General features: G+C 37.6%; 1 protein-coding gene across 2 annotated transcripts in view; it reads left to right on the forward strand.

The window, feature by feature from the left end:
* Nucleotides 1-10,935, forward strand: part of PPP3CA (protein phosphatase 3 catalytic subunit alpha) — a 320,114-nt gene extending 309,179 nt beyond the window's left edge. The window contains exons 11-14 of one of the 2 annotated variants that reach the window (XM_052641688.1): nucleotides 1,769-1,853; nucleotides 3,720-3,817; nucleotides 6,879-6,908; nucleotides 10,058-10,935. In XM_052641688.1, coding sequence (XP_052497648.1) covers nucleotides 1,769-1,853; nucleotides 3,720-3,817; nucleotides 6,879-6,908; nucleotides 10,058-10,254 — 410 coding nt within the window. In that variant the 3' untranslated portion in view covers nucleotides 10,255-10,935. The remainder of the gene's footprint in view (nucleotides 1-1,768; nucleotides 1,854-3,719; nucleotides 3,818-6,878; nucleotides 6,909-10,057) is intronic. The other variant, XM_052641690.1, reaches the window with a different exon arrangement.
* The last annotated feature ends 4,380 nt before the right edge of the window (nucleotides 10,936-15,315 follow it).

Raw genomic sequence — 15,315 nt, forward strand, 5'->3', positions numbered from 1 at the left:
GACCAAAATGTATACCAATTATCACCTGTAGACCAGTCTCTGAACAAACTGTGTGACTTAAAGTGTTGAATTACAAACATTTCTGATATTATCTGATATGATCTGCTAAGAATATTTTGTTATATTCCTATTAGTGGCAGTAGAATTAGAAAGAAAATCTGCTTGTATTAACACTTTCTACAAAGTCCCATATGTTTAAAAAGGATATCTTATCCCTTTTGGCTTCCCCATTGGCTCAGGAGTAAAGAGCCTGCCTGCAATGCAGAAGACACAGGAGATTCAAGTTTGATCCCTAGGTTGGGAAGGTTCCCTGGAGGAGGAAATGGCAACCTACTCCAGTATTCTTGCCTGGGAGATTCCATGGACAGAGGAGCCTGATAGGCTACAGTCTATTGGGTCCCAAACAGTCGGACATGACTGAGTGATTGAGCATGCATGCCATCCCTTTTACTTTGACATATAAAAATCTTAAAAAGAGAACTTTTTTTTTTCTGTTTTGCACTTCTTCAAACATTACCTTGAAAATTTAAAAAGAAAGAAAATAGAGTCACTAAAGATCATATAGCATTATTCTAAAATTATATAAATAAAAATATTTAAAAAGCAAAAATGTTTATAATAACAATAACTTATGTAGATTGACCTTTTTAAATTTGGAAAATGCAGTCAGTGGTAAAACTTAGACTTATGTGTAACTTTTCTACATAAGTGCTAAAATACAAAATATGTGCCACCCTCTCTCACTAAATCCAGTTCAGTAGGTTTCTGCTTTTTCTTCTAGAATTTGTGCAATAACCAGTAGCTGAAGGAGTATCAAGCGCTAACCAAATGTTTTACGGCCACTGATACTATAGATGTTGTAAATACTATAGATACCCCTAGGGAACATAAAGGGTTAAGAGACTCCCTAGTTTGATCACTTCAAAGGACAGCTTTTGCAAAAGATGTTTCCTAAAGTAGTCGCCAAGCATGGAGACCGGAAAGGAGCAGAAGATCCTGGTGACTCACTTCCTCTTCGTGCCAGTGCACGTTATCTTTGTACAAACAGAAGAGGACAGGAACCTGCCTCATTGGAAATCTCAAAAGTTGCTCTTTGGCATTTTTGAGAACCTCTAAAGTATCACAGGCAAGCATTTATACCTGGAAGCATAAGCTTTTAAACTTGATTCACAGATAAATCCTTGGTTTAATCGCTGAGTCATATCTGACTCTTGCAACCCCATGGACTGTAGCCTGCCAGGCTCCTTTGTCCATGGGATTGCCCAGGCAAGAATACTGGAGTGGGTTGCCGTTTCCTTCTCCAGGGCATTTTCCCAACCCAGGGGTCAACCTGGGTCTCCTGCATTGCAGGCAGATTCTTTACTGACTGAGCCATCAGGAAAGCCCAAGGGGAACAAAAAACAAACCTGATTTGGCTTACAGCAGTATTGGAGAAGGAAATGGCAACCCACTCCAGTATTCTTGCCTCGAGAATCCTGTGGACAGAGGAGCCTGGTGGGCTGCTGTCCATAGGGTCGCATAGAGTCAGACACGACTGAAGCGACTTAGCATGCATGCATGTGTTGGAGAAGGAAATGGCAACCCACTCCAGTGTTCTTGCCTAGAGAAACCCAGGGACGGAAGAGCCTGGTGGGCTGCCATCTATGGGGTCACACAGAGTTGGACACGACTGAAGCAACTTATCAGTTTGTTATACATGTAAATTAGTCAACTAGTTAGAGTTCAATAAAAAGTCACCTGACTTCTCAACTGTGTTTTTAAAACGCAGGAGCAACGGCTGCGGCCAGGAAGGAGGTGATAAGAAATAAGATCCGAGCCATCGGCAAGATGGCCAGAGTGTTCTCGGTTCTCAGGTGAGATCATGGTCCTCTGCTCTGTTTTGCCTTTGATTATATGTTGCTGAATAGTGTCTTAATACTTTAGTCTGATCATTTAAATATGTTACTAGAAACTATTTTCTTTTATTTAATTCTATATATATATTTTTTAAAATTTTTTATAATATTGTAAGTTAACTGTTAATAAAAGTAAATACATAAATTAATAAATCTAACATTCTCTTTTGCTCTTCATAAAAATCGTCTCTCTGCTTACCAAGAACTCAAATAGATTTATTATATTTTAAATGGAATTGTTAGTTCCTCACTATTTTAGTCAAATTGAAATCTACTGTTATTTCTGTAGAGAAAGCCTCTAAGTGGACTGCTTCACATATTATGCCCTCTGTGTGCTGCAGCACTTTAAAACATTTATTTCACAATAGGTTCAACATATTATGAAATAGAACAGCTATTATTATCCTATTTTTCATTTACTCCCTGTAGTAAAAGATGAATCTATCAGGTGCATTTCACTAGATATCTAGGAAATGAACATGAACCATAAAGCTTGTTTATGAGAATCTATATTATTCTAATAAATCATTGAGAATGAAAAGATTATTTAGAGTTTCATTTCCCATATGTTAGTTATTTTTTACATGGATCATGCATCATGTTATTATTATGCATGGACTTAAGAAAACAAATATTTTCTTAAAAAGGATTAACTACTCTTTACTTAAATTCCATTATCTATTCTTGGATAATGCAAAGTATATTTCTCTTCAAGAGATTACTTTAATCTACAGTTTGATTATATGTGAGGAGTATAAAATCAGTTCACAATTATATTATTAACAAGGGTAAATAGGACCGTCTTGGGGAAAAGTCCATCTCCACATTGTATAATATCATATTCTAATTTTTGCCAGATTTTTTCCAACTCTTTTCCATGGAGTAGCTACAGTGGCTCTTTTGATTTCTCCTTCTTGCTATTTCTATCTCACTCCTGGTAGAGTCACTAAAGAGTAATTTAGTGATTTGATACCTAAAGCAGGGAGCCGTGAGCAGGATGAAAAGCACCATCATCCTTTCCCAAAGACACCAGATCAAAGTCAGTAATAACTGTGCAGTAGCAGCCAAATCTTGAAAAGTCATGTTAAAGCTGAAAATAGAGCATAGTTGCTCCCTGCGGCCTGATGAATAAGGCCACCTTTGCTCTAATGCTTTACATTCCTAACTGAACTTGCAGGACTCATTCATTCCTTCTCAACAAATGTAATAAAACTTAGAGCAGCAATTATGTATCATGAAGAAAAAAATTAAATAAAACAATGTAATAAAACTTAAAGCAGCAATTATATATCTTGAGGAAAAAAATTAAAGTATAGTAACTAAGAGGATAATCCATAGGTCAGATTTTTTAAATCTCCCTTTTGCTGTCTGGTTTTCTCTCCCAAGTCAAATCAGCCCTGCTTATTTTGTTGAGCCTTAGCAGTAAAACTTAAAACAGCTCTTTCCCTGGCTCATTTTTTTTTTTAAACATATTTATGGTGTCGTGGAAGATACCCAGCAACACTCTGTTTTGTGAGACCTGATTACAAAATCAGAATTGTTTTCCATATCTTCAGGATTCAGAAGCATGTGAACCCCTGACAGTTTTATAATTTCCAACTTTATCTTAGCAGTCATGTCATTTACATAACATGGCTTCTATATGAATGTGTGAAAATACAGTGTGTTCTAAGTAAAAAAAGGGGGAAAAAACCCAAAACAACAAGGGAGCCAAGGAAGAGGTCAATGTGAGTTCTTATATACATTTTTTCCCTGTAAGTCTGATCTTTTTCTTGAAAGAAAATAAAAGGTAATGTCCCCTCCGCCCCCGTTGTGCCTTTGCAGAGAAGAGAGTGAAAGTGTGCTGACGCTGAAAGGCCTGACGCCCACAGGCATGCTCCCCAGCGGCGTGCTTTCTGGAGGGAAGCAAACCCTGCAAAGCGGTAAGCAGGCCCATTGGTGCAACCTGTGCTGGCACCTCGATCTGCTGTGTCATTAGAGCCCTGACCTACTCCTCCATTTAAGCTCAGTCTTGGTCTTCAGTTCTTCTCAGCTGAAAGAAGGGCTGAAACCGCCCCCCATCGGTTTGACCAGTCATGCCCCAAATGGTAGCTCCTTCATTTGCTGGAATGTGGTCCTTACCCCACCCCCATGTCCTCATTTGCACACTAATCACAATTTCAGGCCTCACTGTAAGACAGCTCATTTAGCTCACCTACAGGCCCTATAGGTTTAACCACTTGGAACCAAGCAGTTGCTAAAAACAACTTGTTAATTGCATGTTTATTAAATGTGCTGGTTATCTACTGGAGTGATGAAATAAACACATGCACACGTAAAAATACATATGTAAAATGTAGGATTTAGTGGAGAATGGAAGAAGAGTATAGAAAGATGATCTCATTTTGAATAGAAGTTGAAGTCAAAGGTGTCTTTCCTCTGACTTACTCATCAAAACTTGAGAGTGATTAGAATCATATTTCATTTTTTAAAAAGGATGAAAACATTTCCTTGAAGATAGCTTTTGTATTAAAATCTATAGTTTTTTGGATAAGTGCTATCCAGTAGAACTTTTTGTGATGGTGGAAATATCTCTATCTGTGCAGGAGCCACCAACAACGTATGGCTATTGAGTGTTTGAAATATAACTTGTACAACTGAGAAACTGTATGTTACCTAGCTATCATTACTTTGATTTAAATAGCCGTATGTGGTTAGTGGCTACTGTATTAGACAGCCCAGTCAATATGCTCTTTTACTTTTGTTACTTTTGTTATCTATTTTTACCAATATTCTCATTAATTAAAGTACCATTTCAGCATACTATATGGATATTTTGCTTTTAGATTAGACCCTAACAGAAAAAAATGAAAACAAAAATACGCTCTAAGGTTTTAAAACAGTCTCAGCCTCTTGCTTATTTTCCTGTATCTTTCCCTGAATCTTTTTTTTGTTGTGTGTGTGATTTCTTTTCTATTCCTGTCCCTCAGTCTGGAAGATCCTGGTATTCCTATGGTTATGTTATTTAGATACAGCTCTTTTACATAGAGAGTGATGCGCAGCTTCATGGATACGGCACTGCTAAACGGTCACCTCCTAGCAGCATCACTAAAATTTTCTTTATTTTCATGTGAATTTATTCCAACATCAATATATTTGAGTTTCCACCAAAAGAAAAAGATTTCTAAATGAGAGTAGGAAAATATCACAGTAAATAAATAAATAAATCCCCTATTTAATTTATAGCTAAAAAAATTATTTTAGTAACTTTGAAGGAAAAAATGAAAAATTTTCCCACCAAAGTAAACATGCTCTAAGAACACTGGCATATTTATTTATCATATGCATAATCATTTATATGCACGAAATGCACAACTACCTAATTAACTAAAATCTGCATAGTTTCTGAGAAGCACAGTTTTACAGTACAGCAAGTGTATTATCAGAAACTATGGATCACAGTTGCTTTATAAGAATACACTTAATAATGGACAGTACACATGTCTAATATGTGTTGGTGCTGGTGCAACTCCAGATTTCTTTGCTTTACTTTTAAATTTAAGTGACTTGAGTTCTTACAATTGTGTTTTGTTTTCAGATTTTCACCTGTATTTTAACCTGGAATTTTTAGTTGTTCTGTTGTTTTATTTTAGATCCATTTGTTTGCCATTTGGTGTTGTATTTACACACACACAAGCACATACCCACAGCAGACATAAGGTTTTACAACCTTGTTAGTCCTGAGAATTTGAAAAGTCAGTGTATATTTTAAACAATGTACACTAATACAGTTTCAAAATTTATTGTCTGATTCACTTAAATTTGTCTAAGAGGGGGAAACTACTAAAAGTTTTACTGTTTGGTTTTTCTCCATAGTGGTAACCATCATACATTTTTATCATAAGGAATTTAAAATGCACTGTAAGTAAATTATAGTGCACATTTAGCAGTTGCTCTAGTCTTAAAACCTTAAATTAGAAGAAACATGCAAATTAAAGTCAAGGGGTAGGATTTTAATATTAAACATTTTGGAATTACAGAGAAGTTTTGCATTTTAGCACTTAATTAGGGAAATATCCCCTAACCTTAATAACATAGAAAAACTCATGCACCTGTATAGCAAAAATATAGACCCTAAGCTTATTATAAAAATTGCTGATAAAGCAATGGGCTTTTAAAGTTTTGCCTCTGAAATATGCTGAGGTTTCAGTATTTAGACTAACTTTTCTTTAAAATGCTAATAGAATTATTGCTGCTACTGGCATGTTACCATTTGATAGTGACATTTCAAGAGTTTTGTTTCTAAAAACAATATTCCAGTGAGGAAAACTAATTGTAAACTGGGTTACCTGGCAGAAGACATCCAGACTATCCCATCCCCTTCCTCTTCCTTTTTCCTTTCTCCCTCACACTTGCAACATGCTCAGTGTTTGTCTTTAGAGTCACAATGTGTCATCAACTCGGAGGCAGCTCTTAATTTGCATGCCCCCTGCTTTTCCATTCCACTAGGAAATTGTGCTATTTAATATTAAGTAGTGTGAATTATTCCACTGACATTATGGCAGTGCTTCAAGTTTTGCTATTTGGGGGGACATTTTAAAACTGTAAATCACCAGTCATAGCAGTGGATTTTTTCATACTTCACGTGAGTCAGATGCACATTTTCGATTGACCTAGTCCCTTGTAGATTCAATCTAAGTCAAAGAAACCTTTCCTGAGTGTTTTCCTAAAGGGTTAATCATGTGGTCATTTATTTAGTGAGCAAAATCCAAAGCGGTTCACTCAGATATGTGTATCCAGCTCATTAAAAAAAAACTTATCATTTTCGTGTGTTTTTTTCTTTCTTTCTTTTTAGCATTTCTGTTTTGTTGTCTGTGCCAGAATCCAGCACTTACAGGAACACTAATCACCTTAGCTCCCTTGATCGTCACTGATTTGTTCTTAGAGTTAAAAATCCTCTGCTCATTTTTCTCATTCATTTTGCACCCCCTTTCTTCTCTTCAGCTACTGTTGAGGCTATTGAGGCTGATGAAGGTAAATTGGCCAGTCCCCTTTCTGTTGTACTTGCAACAGATAAGGGCTCTGCTGGGTGTATTCATTTCTTTCTTTCTTTCTTTTTTTTTCTTCTTTCCTTTTTTTTTTTTTTTTTTTTGCTGTAGCTTGTAAAGAGTGTGTGGGTGTTGGGCTAACAGTTGTGGCTCAGTATTAACCAAAATGTTCTTGCTTTAAAGGGGAAAATGTCCTTTCCTGGTTTGTTTGTTTGTTTTTTTCCCTTAAAGCTATGTTTGACTTTGTATATAATGATCCTAATATAATCACAGAAAACAAAGGATAACAGATCTTGAACATGTGGGGTGGGGGTTATGGCAGCCGTTTTGACAAACAATGGATAAAACAATATTCTTTGAGCTGAACCATGTCCCTCCCTCAAACCACTTTCAGTCAGCACTGAAAAGGAGAGGATAAAAATAGCTTTATGAAACCTAGTCTTCAGAAATTTCTAGCAAAAAACAAAAGTTCACTTGAATAGTGCTTTGTTGTAGTTTAACATTAATTTTTGTCTCTAAAATATATCCCAACAAGAGACACGCTGTATTCAAGATAAACAGTTCTGCTAGTCTTATGAAATTTTAACCTACTGGTATTTGTAGGACAGCTGGCACCACCAAGATATTTTAGAGTTCAAAAGTATCTAGTGGCTGTGGAAGTGACCGGTAACAAGCATAGTGAATATTGTCATCACTCAGCTGGTTACTGTCCACTGAGTGTGTCTGCTTTGCACCATGCACTGTGCTGCGAGCCTCAGGAAAATCGAGATTCGTACATCACTGACTGTCCCAGCCCTGCTCAGTGACGACAGAGTGGACCTCTCGCAGTTTCTTCTGTGCTCTTTAAATGTCAAGTTACGAGAGAACTGCTTATCCAATAGTTTTTAATATGATATATACCATATCCCCTGAAAATTTAAAAAAGAATAATTTGAAGTTCCCCTTTAAAACAAAATTCTTCAGTTGTATTTTGTTCTTGCAAGATAATGTTTCATTGTTCCCAAAATTGTGTGATATGTTCCTTTGATATGATGTAAAATGTGCCACTTCAGACTCTCTCATTTGTATGTGATTTGGATACAGTAGGGGAAATGACAGCACTGTAAGAGAAAATACAACTGTTTCCTAAATAGCAGTGAATAAACTGCTATTTATGTGGGAATTCTCTATTCCTCTTGGCAAATTCTAATCTGCAGTGTGCATTCTCGTTGATAGTTTGGCTGTTTTCTGTGGTTTCTGTGACTCTGTGTTGTGTTAAGTATACTACCAATGTAAATTGCTAATACCCATTGTCTGACCAGCAACTACAGCAGAGCACACATTCTTCCAGACCAGGGTAGACAGAATGATTACAAATGGAGCCCTATTCCAGACATAGCCCTTGTTCTCGCTAGATTTTGAAATTCTATGCTCCCACTCTATTGGCTTTTCAAACCTTACACAACCTAAAAAAGAGATTGCATTCTTGCCATTTCAATTCATAAAGTCGCATCATCAATTATGATGACTAACTTTTTATATTTATTCATTATGATGAAATGATATTCACAGTAGTTTAGCAGAACAGTAGATACTGCTTTTGTCCCTGAAAATCACTGAGTTCATTTTCAGGGTGGGGGTGCTCATTAGACAGCTCTGTTATTTTTGTGATTTCTGACTGAATTAGAGAAGAATTAAAAAGCTTTGCTTTGGGCCTTGGTCTTTCCCCATTTCCCCATCTTCTTCCTCTCATAGTTGACTAATCACCATGATGCTAACCTTTAAAATGCAGAGGGGGACGAACTGTTTCTCATCGTTTAACGAGTTTGGAAGCAACTGTGTCTATCTTTTAAGAATCTCATCCATACTAATGAAAAGCACTGTACATTTGTGTGGGAGTGGCTAGCAAAGTTTCGGCTTGAAACTGCTTTCCTTTTTTTCTCAAATAGGGTAGGAAGGATAAAGGTACAATGAAATTGTCCTTCATCAGCCATGGAGATGCAGCCCAATTCAACACTGGTGATTGGCCCTTCAGTGTCTGGCTTGCGTTTTCACAGGGAGTAAAGCAATCTGGTGTTTCCCATTTATGTATGGTTCCCCATTTATGTACTTTATTTTCAGCTCACTGGTTGGTGCACCTATTGAAGAAAACCTTAAGTCTCTTGTGCAAATGCTTTATCTATCTCTGGAGCATAGTAGGATAACTGGAAAAAAAAAATCAAATATCAGTGCTCCCCTTTTGAAAATTCCATGTTTTCATTGGATAAGGCCCAAACCATTCCCATTCATTTTTGCTTAAAGTTGCATAAAGTGTTTTCCCTTTGTTATTTGTGAACCATCATTTAACATCTACACTGATCTACTAAGAAAAGAATTTTTCTTTAATTTATGCAGTAGACCAGATGAACATCAGTTTGGCCTGTTTGCTGCTGAAGGAAAGACCAAATTTTTCTGCTTAGTGATCTGATCTTGATTTTTCTCAATTTCTTTTACCTTGTCATCCACTCCACATATTTCCTGAGTGGAGAAGCAGGTGTTTAGAATTTCATTTTTTTTTTCATGCCACCGTTAAATTGTTTGCCAAGAAAATCTCTCTGAGATGCTGAGATGGCATGGAAATGCCCGAAGTTCATTCCTTTTGTAGCTCCTTTTGGTTTCTGCTCTAAGCTCTTTACTAGATTTTTAGATTTAGCTGCTTCAGTGAGTCTACTGAATTTGCCATTACTAGCACAATGGAATAGTAAAAGTAGGACCATGTCCTGCCTCTCTAGGTTAGGGCATTTGATACAGTAATTGTGCTAAGGATGTGGCCAGTGCATGCTGGGCCTAGAGACCTGTTACTGGTAGCAGCCTTCCTTTTTATATACTACTTCGTGGATCTAACCATTCATGAAGACAAGAAAAACCTTTACATCTTACTAACTTGAAGAGGACATTTTGGTTGGCAAGAGACATTGGCTGTTACCAAACCTCTTGGTTATCTTCGGGTATGGTAAGGAGTCTGTTGTGTTGTGTTCAGGTCCCGTCACTTTGTTCTCTACTAAAGGATTCCCTCTCTCACTGCGAAATTTCTAACATCACCTGATGCAACAGCTGTGCCCTTTGTGTTCCTCTAACTAACCCCGATTTTTCTTTTCTTAATGATTTTCCATTTAGCTATCAAAGGATTTTCACCACAACATAAGATCACTAGCTTCGAGGAGGCCAAGGGCTTAGACCGAATTAACGAGAGGATGCCGCCTCGCAGAGATGCCATGCCCTCTGACGCCAACCTTAACTCCATCAACAAGGCTCTCGCCTCAGAGACTAACGGCACGGACAGCAATGGCAGTAATAGCAGCAATATCCAGTGACCACTTCCTGTTCACCTTTTTTTTTTTTTTTTTTTTTGAGCTGCAGGGCATGATGGGGATGGCTGCGTATCAGCAGTTGGATATTCTTGCCTCTGATGGTAGCTTATTTGCTCTGGGGCCAGGAGTTGGATTCAGTTTACACTATCATTAAAAGAGGGAGAGAGAATTATAAACTATATTTTGGTGGGGGTGGTGATTAAACACCTCTTTTGGGTATGCCTTTTAAAAAATGCTTATAGGGAAAAAAAATTTAAAAAGAAAGCTAATGCTAGTATATACTGCAATGTTAGGGGAATGTACATGTTTTCCTACTGCATTGGGGGACTTCTAGATAGGTTAACGAGAGGTCTTTTATTATGTTACTGGACACGAAAACTTTGTCTAATTTCTTACTCTATTGTACGTTTACAGTTGCAGCACTAAAAATGGATGACATCAACCATTTTTAACAAAATGATGTACAAACTAAATAAGGACTATTTATTGATAATGTTTTGCTACTCTTGTCAGACAATGGCTATAAAATGAATTAGGCAGTCTTAAAAAAAAAAAAAAAAAAACAGAAAAAGAAAAAAAAAGAATGTTGCAAATTTGTTAAAATGCCAAAAAGGACAGTTTAATTTTGTACAGATTATGCTTACCTCAGGTTTCTTTAGTGTGCTTTGAATGCCTTTCTTTCCATATAACACGTATTACTTTAGCAATGAATATCTTTCCTTTTCTTTTCTTTAAGTTTTAAAAAACTGGAATAATTACTTCTATCTTTTTTTTTTTTTTTTGCTGTTTATATTTAGGGGTTTTTGTTGATAAATCAAGTCTTGGTTGTGGCTTGCTGAATTAAATATTTATGAGTGGTGCATTTTTAAGTATAGTAAACAAGACACCATATTAAGTACAGTGATAAAGCATCTATATTCTGTAAAAAAAAAAAAATCTGCCTATGCATGTTTTTTAAGAAACAAAATGGCTGTATCGGCCTGTATGAGACTGTAATGCGCTTAGTGGTCTGACATATACTGGAAATGTATGTATACTGGCGTACTTTATATTCTCTAAAATGCTTCATGCCTTTGAAATTTTGTAATCAAAAAAAAGCTTTGAAAAAATCTAAAGGGGAGAGTATTCTTAAAAGTTTTTAACATAAGCTTGTCAGTGCACATATAGATGGTTAGCATGTTTAGCAAACCTTGTGAAATTTAAATAAGTTTGTAGTTACATGTGGAACTCTAAATGCATGGTAACTGTTAATGTCATAACGGTTTAGTTATTTTGTTCTGTTCTGTCATGTGCCACAAAATATGTACTTTTTTCACTTTTTTCCCTTTGTATATCAGTTACGGGTTACAACTGGTTCATTCTGAAAACAACAACCACCACAAAAAGTCCATTCATATTTTTTAAAAATTGTATAAGTGCCCAAGTAATTCACTACAGCCTAAAGCCTTGCCTTTGTAATTTGACTTCTGAGATGTTGGCAATCAAAGCATGCACTTGTAACAATGAAAAAGAAAAAAGCATTTTATATTACTACTCAATAAAATGTGCATGAACTTAAAGAACTCTCCTCCTTTCCCTGAGTCTGCTGAAAGGATTGACATGCACAACCACCATGCTGTCTCTAGGTGCTGGGCCCACCACAGGCATCACAGATGACTCTAACTGGCTTGTCTGAGAGCCTCGTGCTCTCAGGTGTGGTGCCTACTTCCACTGTAAGGATCTTGGTGGCTCTGTGTGTCAAATCAGACACGAGAAAACTATTGAAAGAGCAAATGCTGTCTTCTGGCTCCCTTGAAGATGGGAGCCAGTTAAGAACCAGAGCATTCCTTTTTATTGAAAAAAAAAATTGTTATCAGGTTGTTTCAGTTGTATTGGATGCCCTGTCTGCTAAATCAAAAAGAACTCAGCTACTAAGTGCATTTTCACCGCAGAAGAGAATTGCATTTGTATCAATAGTGAAATTTGTATCCCGGCGCTTCAGCTAATATCTAATCACCTGAAGATTTAAGATACACCAAATATTAGTTTGTTTCTAACATTGTTTATTTTCAGTGCACTTTGTTTTATGTAATAAAGTATGCCTGTTATATTAAATAATAAGAATATGGCAATTAGTGATATAGTGTACCAAAACAAAGATGTTCTAGATATATTCTCTGACAAAGACTATCCCAAATTTATCTTGATGAATTCAAGGCTTTTTCCCCCTGTGGGTATTTTTCCATCCTTTAAAAAAATTACACCCAAGGAAAATATTTAGAGGTGATATTTATTAGAATGATATGAAAAAATGGTAATTCTGATACCAAGGTGTTTATTTTCTTTCTTATAACTGCAGAGAAAATATCCCAACCAAAAAAAAAAATCTTTTCTTTGGATTCCTTTCTTTTACAAATTGTGCTGAGTCAACTATGGCATAGAAATAAACATTTGACATTAAAATAAGTGGTTGATGTGAGTATTGCCTGGTCTTTCTGCTCAGTAGTTAGGAAAGTTATAGCGTATATTTTTGCATAATAATTCAATCTATCAGAGAAATCAATGTAGAGCTTAAGTTATTTCTCTAAAAGAGATAACATGCCTGATCATCAGTTATTAGCTCTATCTCCTTCGCCTTTGGGGAAACTGTTGGTTTCTTAAGTTGCTTATTCCAGTGACTCTTTGGCTAAACACACACACACAGCCTTCTGTCTTCTGCCCTTCTTCACCCTCCCCCAAGGTGACTTACATCTCATGGGGTTCAAACCCAGTGCAGAATTTTTATCTAGCTTTTCAAGGATTAAGAGCTAGGTTTGACTGACCCTAGGTCAGCAGGTTTTCTCACCTAAAATATCCTCTACTTATAGTCTTTTAAAAGGCTTCTCTGATAGTTCAGTTGGTTAAGAGTCTACCTGTAAGGCAGGAGACCCCAGGTTGATTCCTGGGTAGGGAAGATCTGCTGGAGAAGGGTGGGCTACCCACTCCAGTTTTCTTGGGCTTCCCTTATGGCTCAGCTGGTAAAGAATCTGCCTGCGATGTGGGAGATCTGGGTTCAGTCACTGGGTTGGGAACATCCCCTGGAGAAGGGAAAGGCTACCCACTGCAGTATTCTGGCCTGGAAAAATCCATGGACTGTATAGTCCATGGGGTCACAAAGAGTCAGACTGAGCAACTTTCACTTCTTCTTTCACTTCGCTTTCATAGTCTTTTAAAATATTTTTTGAAGAAAACAAAGAAAAATCTTCAGACACTAAACTTGTATGAGGAGCAGTCACGAAGGGAGGAACCTCTCTGGGTGTCGACTGTGGGGTTCCCAAGGATAGCATGTCAGAGGGGAAGCATCTTGTGCTAACAGCCCAGAGAGTGTCATGCTGATGCTGAATCCTCCAGAAGGATCTTGCCCCAGTACATTTCTTCCCTTCTCTCCCCTACCACATTTATGTGAAATTATAAACCTGAGGACACATCCATCTTTCTGCCTAGAAACTAGGGCCCCAACTTGAAGCCAGCACCACAGGAGGGACTGTACCATGGGGATGACTTGAATGTCTCAACACTTGTCCTTGACTAGGTCAATATCTCGCATGTACTGGATCCCTCTTGTCATACTCCGCTGAGAAGCAGGGACCTTGAAGCTAGTCCTGCCTGCCTACATTTATTTCAAGACCGGAAGCCCCTTGAGCTGGGAAAATCTTCGATACCCAGACTAACGTTTGTCCTCTTCCTATTGTAGGTAGCCTTTGGCTTTATTCATGCCACAGAAAACAGCCTCTGCTATGTTCCTCGGATTGTTCTAGGCTAGTATTTTTTCCACGCACACAAATGCCTGGCAATTTTGTTATTTAGTCGCTAAGTCGTGTCCAACTTTTTGCAGCCCCATGGACTACTTTCCCAAGCAAAAACACTGGAGTGGGTTGCCATTCCCTTTTCCAGGGAATCTTCCCAACCCAGGGATTGAGCCCATGTCTCCTGCATTGGCAGGTGGATTCTGTACCACTGAGCCACCAGGGAAACCCGACAATCTTGACAGCCTATCAGTTTTCATTACAATGTTAAATATTAGCATTCTGTCTGACTAAACCAGTAAGACAGTCTGGCTTAAGGCTGAGCTGCTTTATAATGCCATTTTTACTTGCTGTTTCATCTTTATTCCTTTTATATAAATTTTGAGGTAATGCCAACCACAGAAAACCCTGGTGAGGTCCTTTCATGATAAATTTATTTTTTTATAAGTGTATACCTAGTAATGGGAGGCAAAAGTCAAAAGTGAAAGTCAGTCATGTCCAACTCTGCGACGCATGAACTGTAGCTAGGCGCAGGCTTCGCTATCCAAGGAATTCTCCAGGCAAGAATGCTGGAGTGGGTTGCCATTTCTCTCTCCAATGCGAGAAAAGAAGTGGCCAAAGAAATGGTCGTATTCCTGGTGATGGCATTTTCAAGAGGCAATACTGGCAAATTGGAATCATGTGAAAAAACAGGGACCCAGCAAGGAAGAGGGGCTATTTTAACGAACAATTAAAGAAGCTTGTAAGAGAAAGAGACATAATAGCCTTAACATTGAGTTGATTATTCCAAAAGACCTTGCTTAAATCAGAATGATGCCTACTGACCATAGATGTTGCTAGTGAATGAGGCAGCTTAACCAGAGAGTAAACTTCAGAAGAAAGTGGAGGCCTCCCCTTCACTGGAAGGATTAACACCTAGGTAGACTCAACTCAGTGCCACAAGTATCTTCTGAACGATGCTTCATGGAAAGAGCCGTGCCAGATACAGCAGAAGGCGCTCTCTTCAGAGAGAATATTGAAGCTATGTTCCAACAGGAAGAGTCCAATTCCACCCAATTGTCCAGTCTCTGGGGAACACAGAACTTTGGTTTGCAGACTGTTCCTTGGAACCTCGTGTTTACAGGAATGTTATGGGGCTGAGCTTTCTGCATCAGCCAAAACAGCCTGTTAATCTGTTTTGTATGTTGTGTTCTATATAAGATGTCCGCTGAGAAGAGTCTCCACTAGATTAGAAAGCGCAAAGACTATTATATAAGGTTAGCGCAAAGCAAAGTTGACTTAAACTCCAGTTTTAAGACGT

This window comes from Budorcas taxicolor, chromosome 6 (assembly GCF_023091745.1).
Source record: "Budorcas taxicolor isolate Tak-1 chromosome 6, Takin1.1, whole genome shotgun sequence".
NCBI lineage: Eukaryota > Metazoa > Chordata > Mammalia > Artiodactyla > Bovidae > Budorcas > Budorcas taxicolor.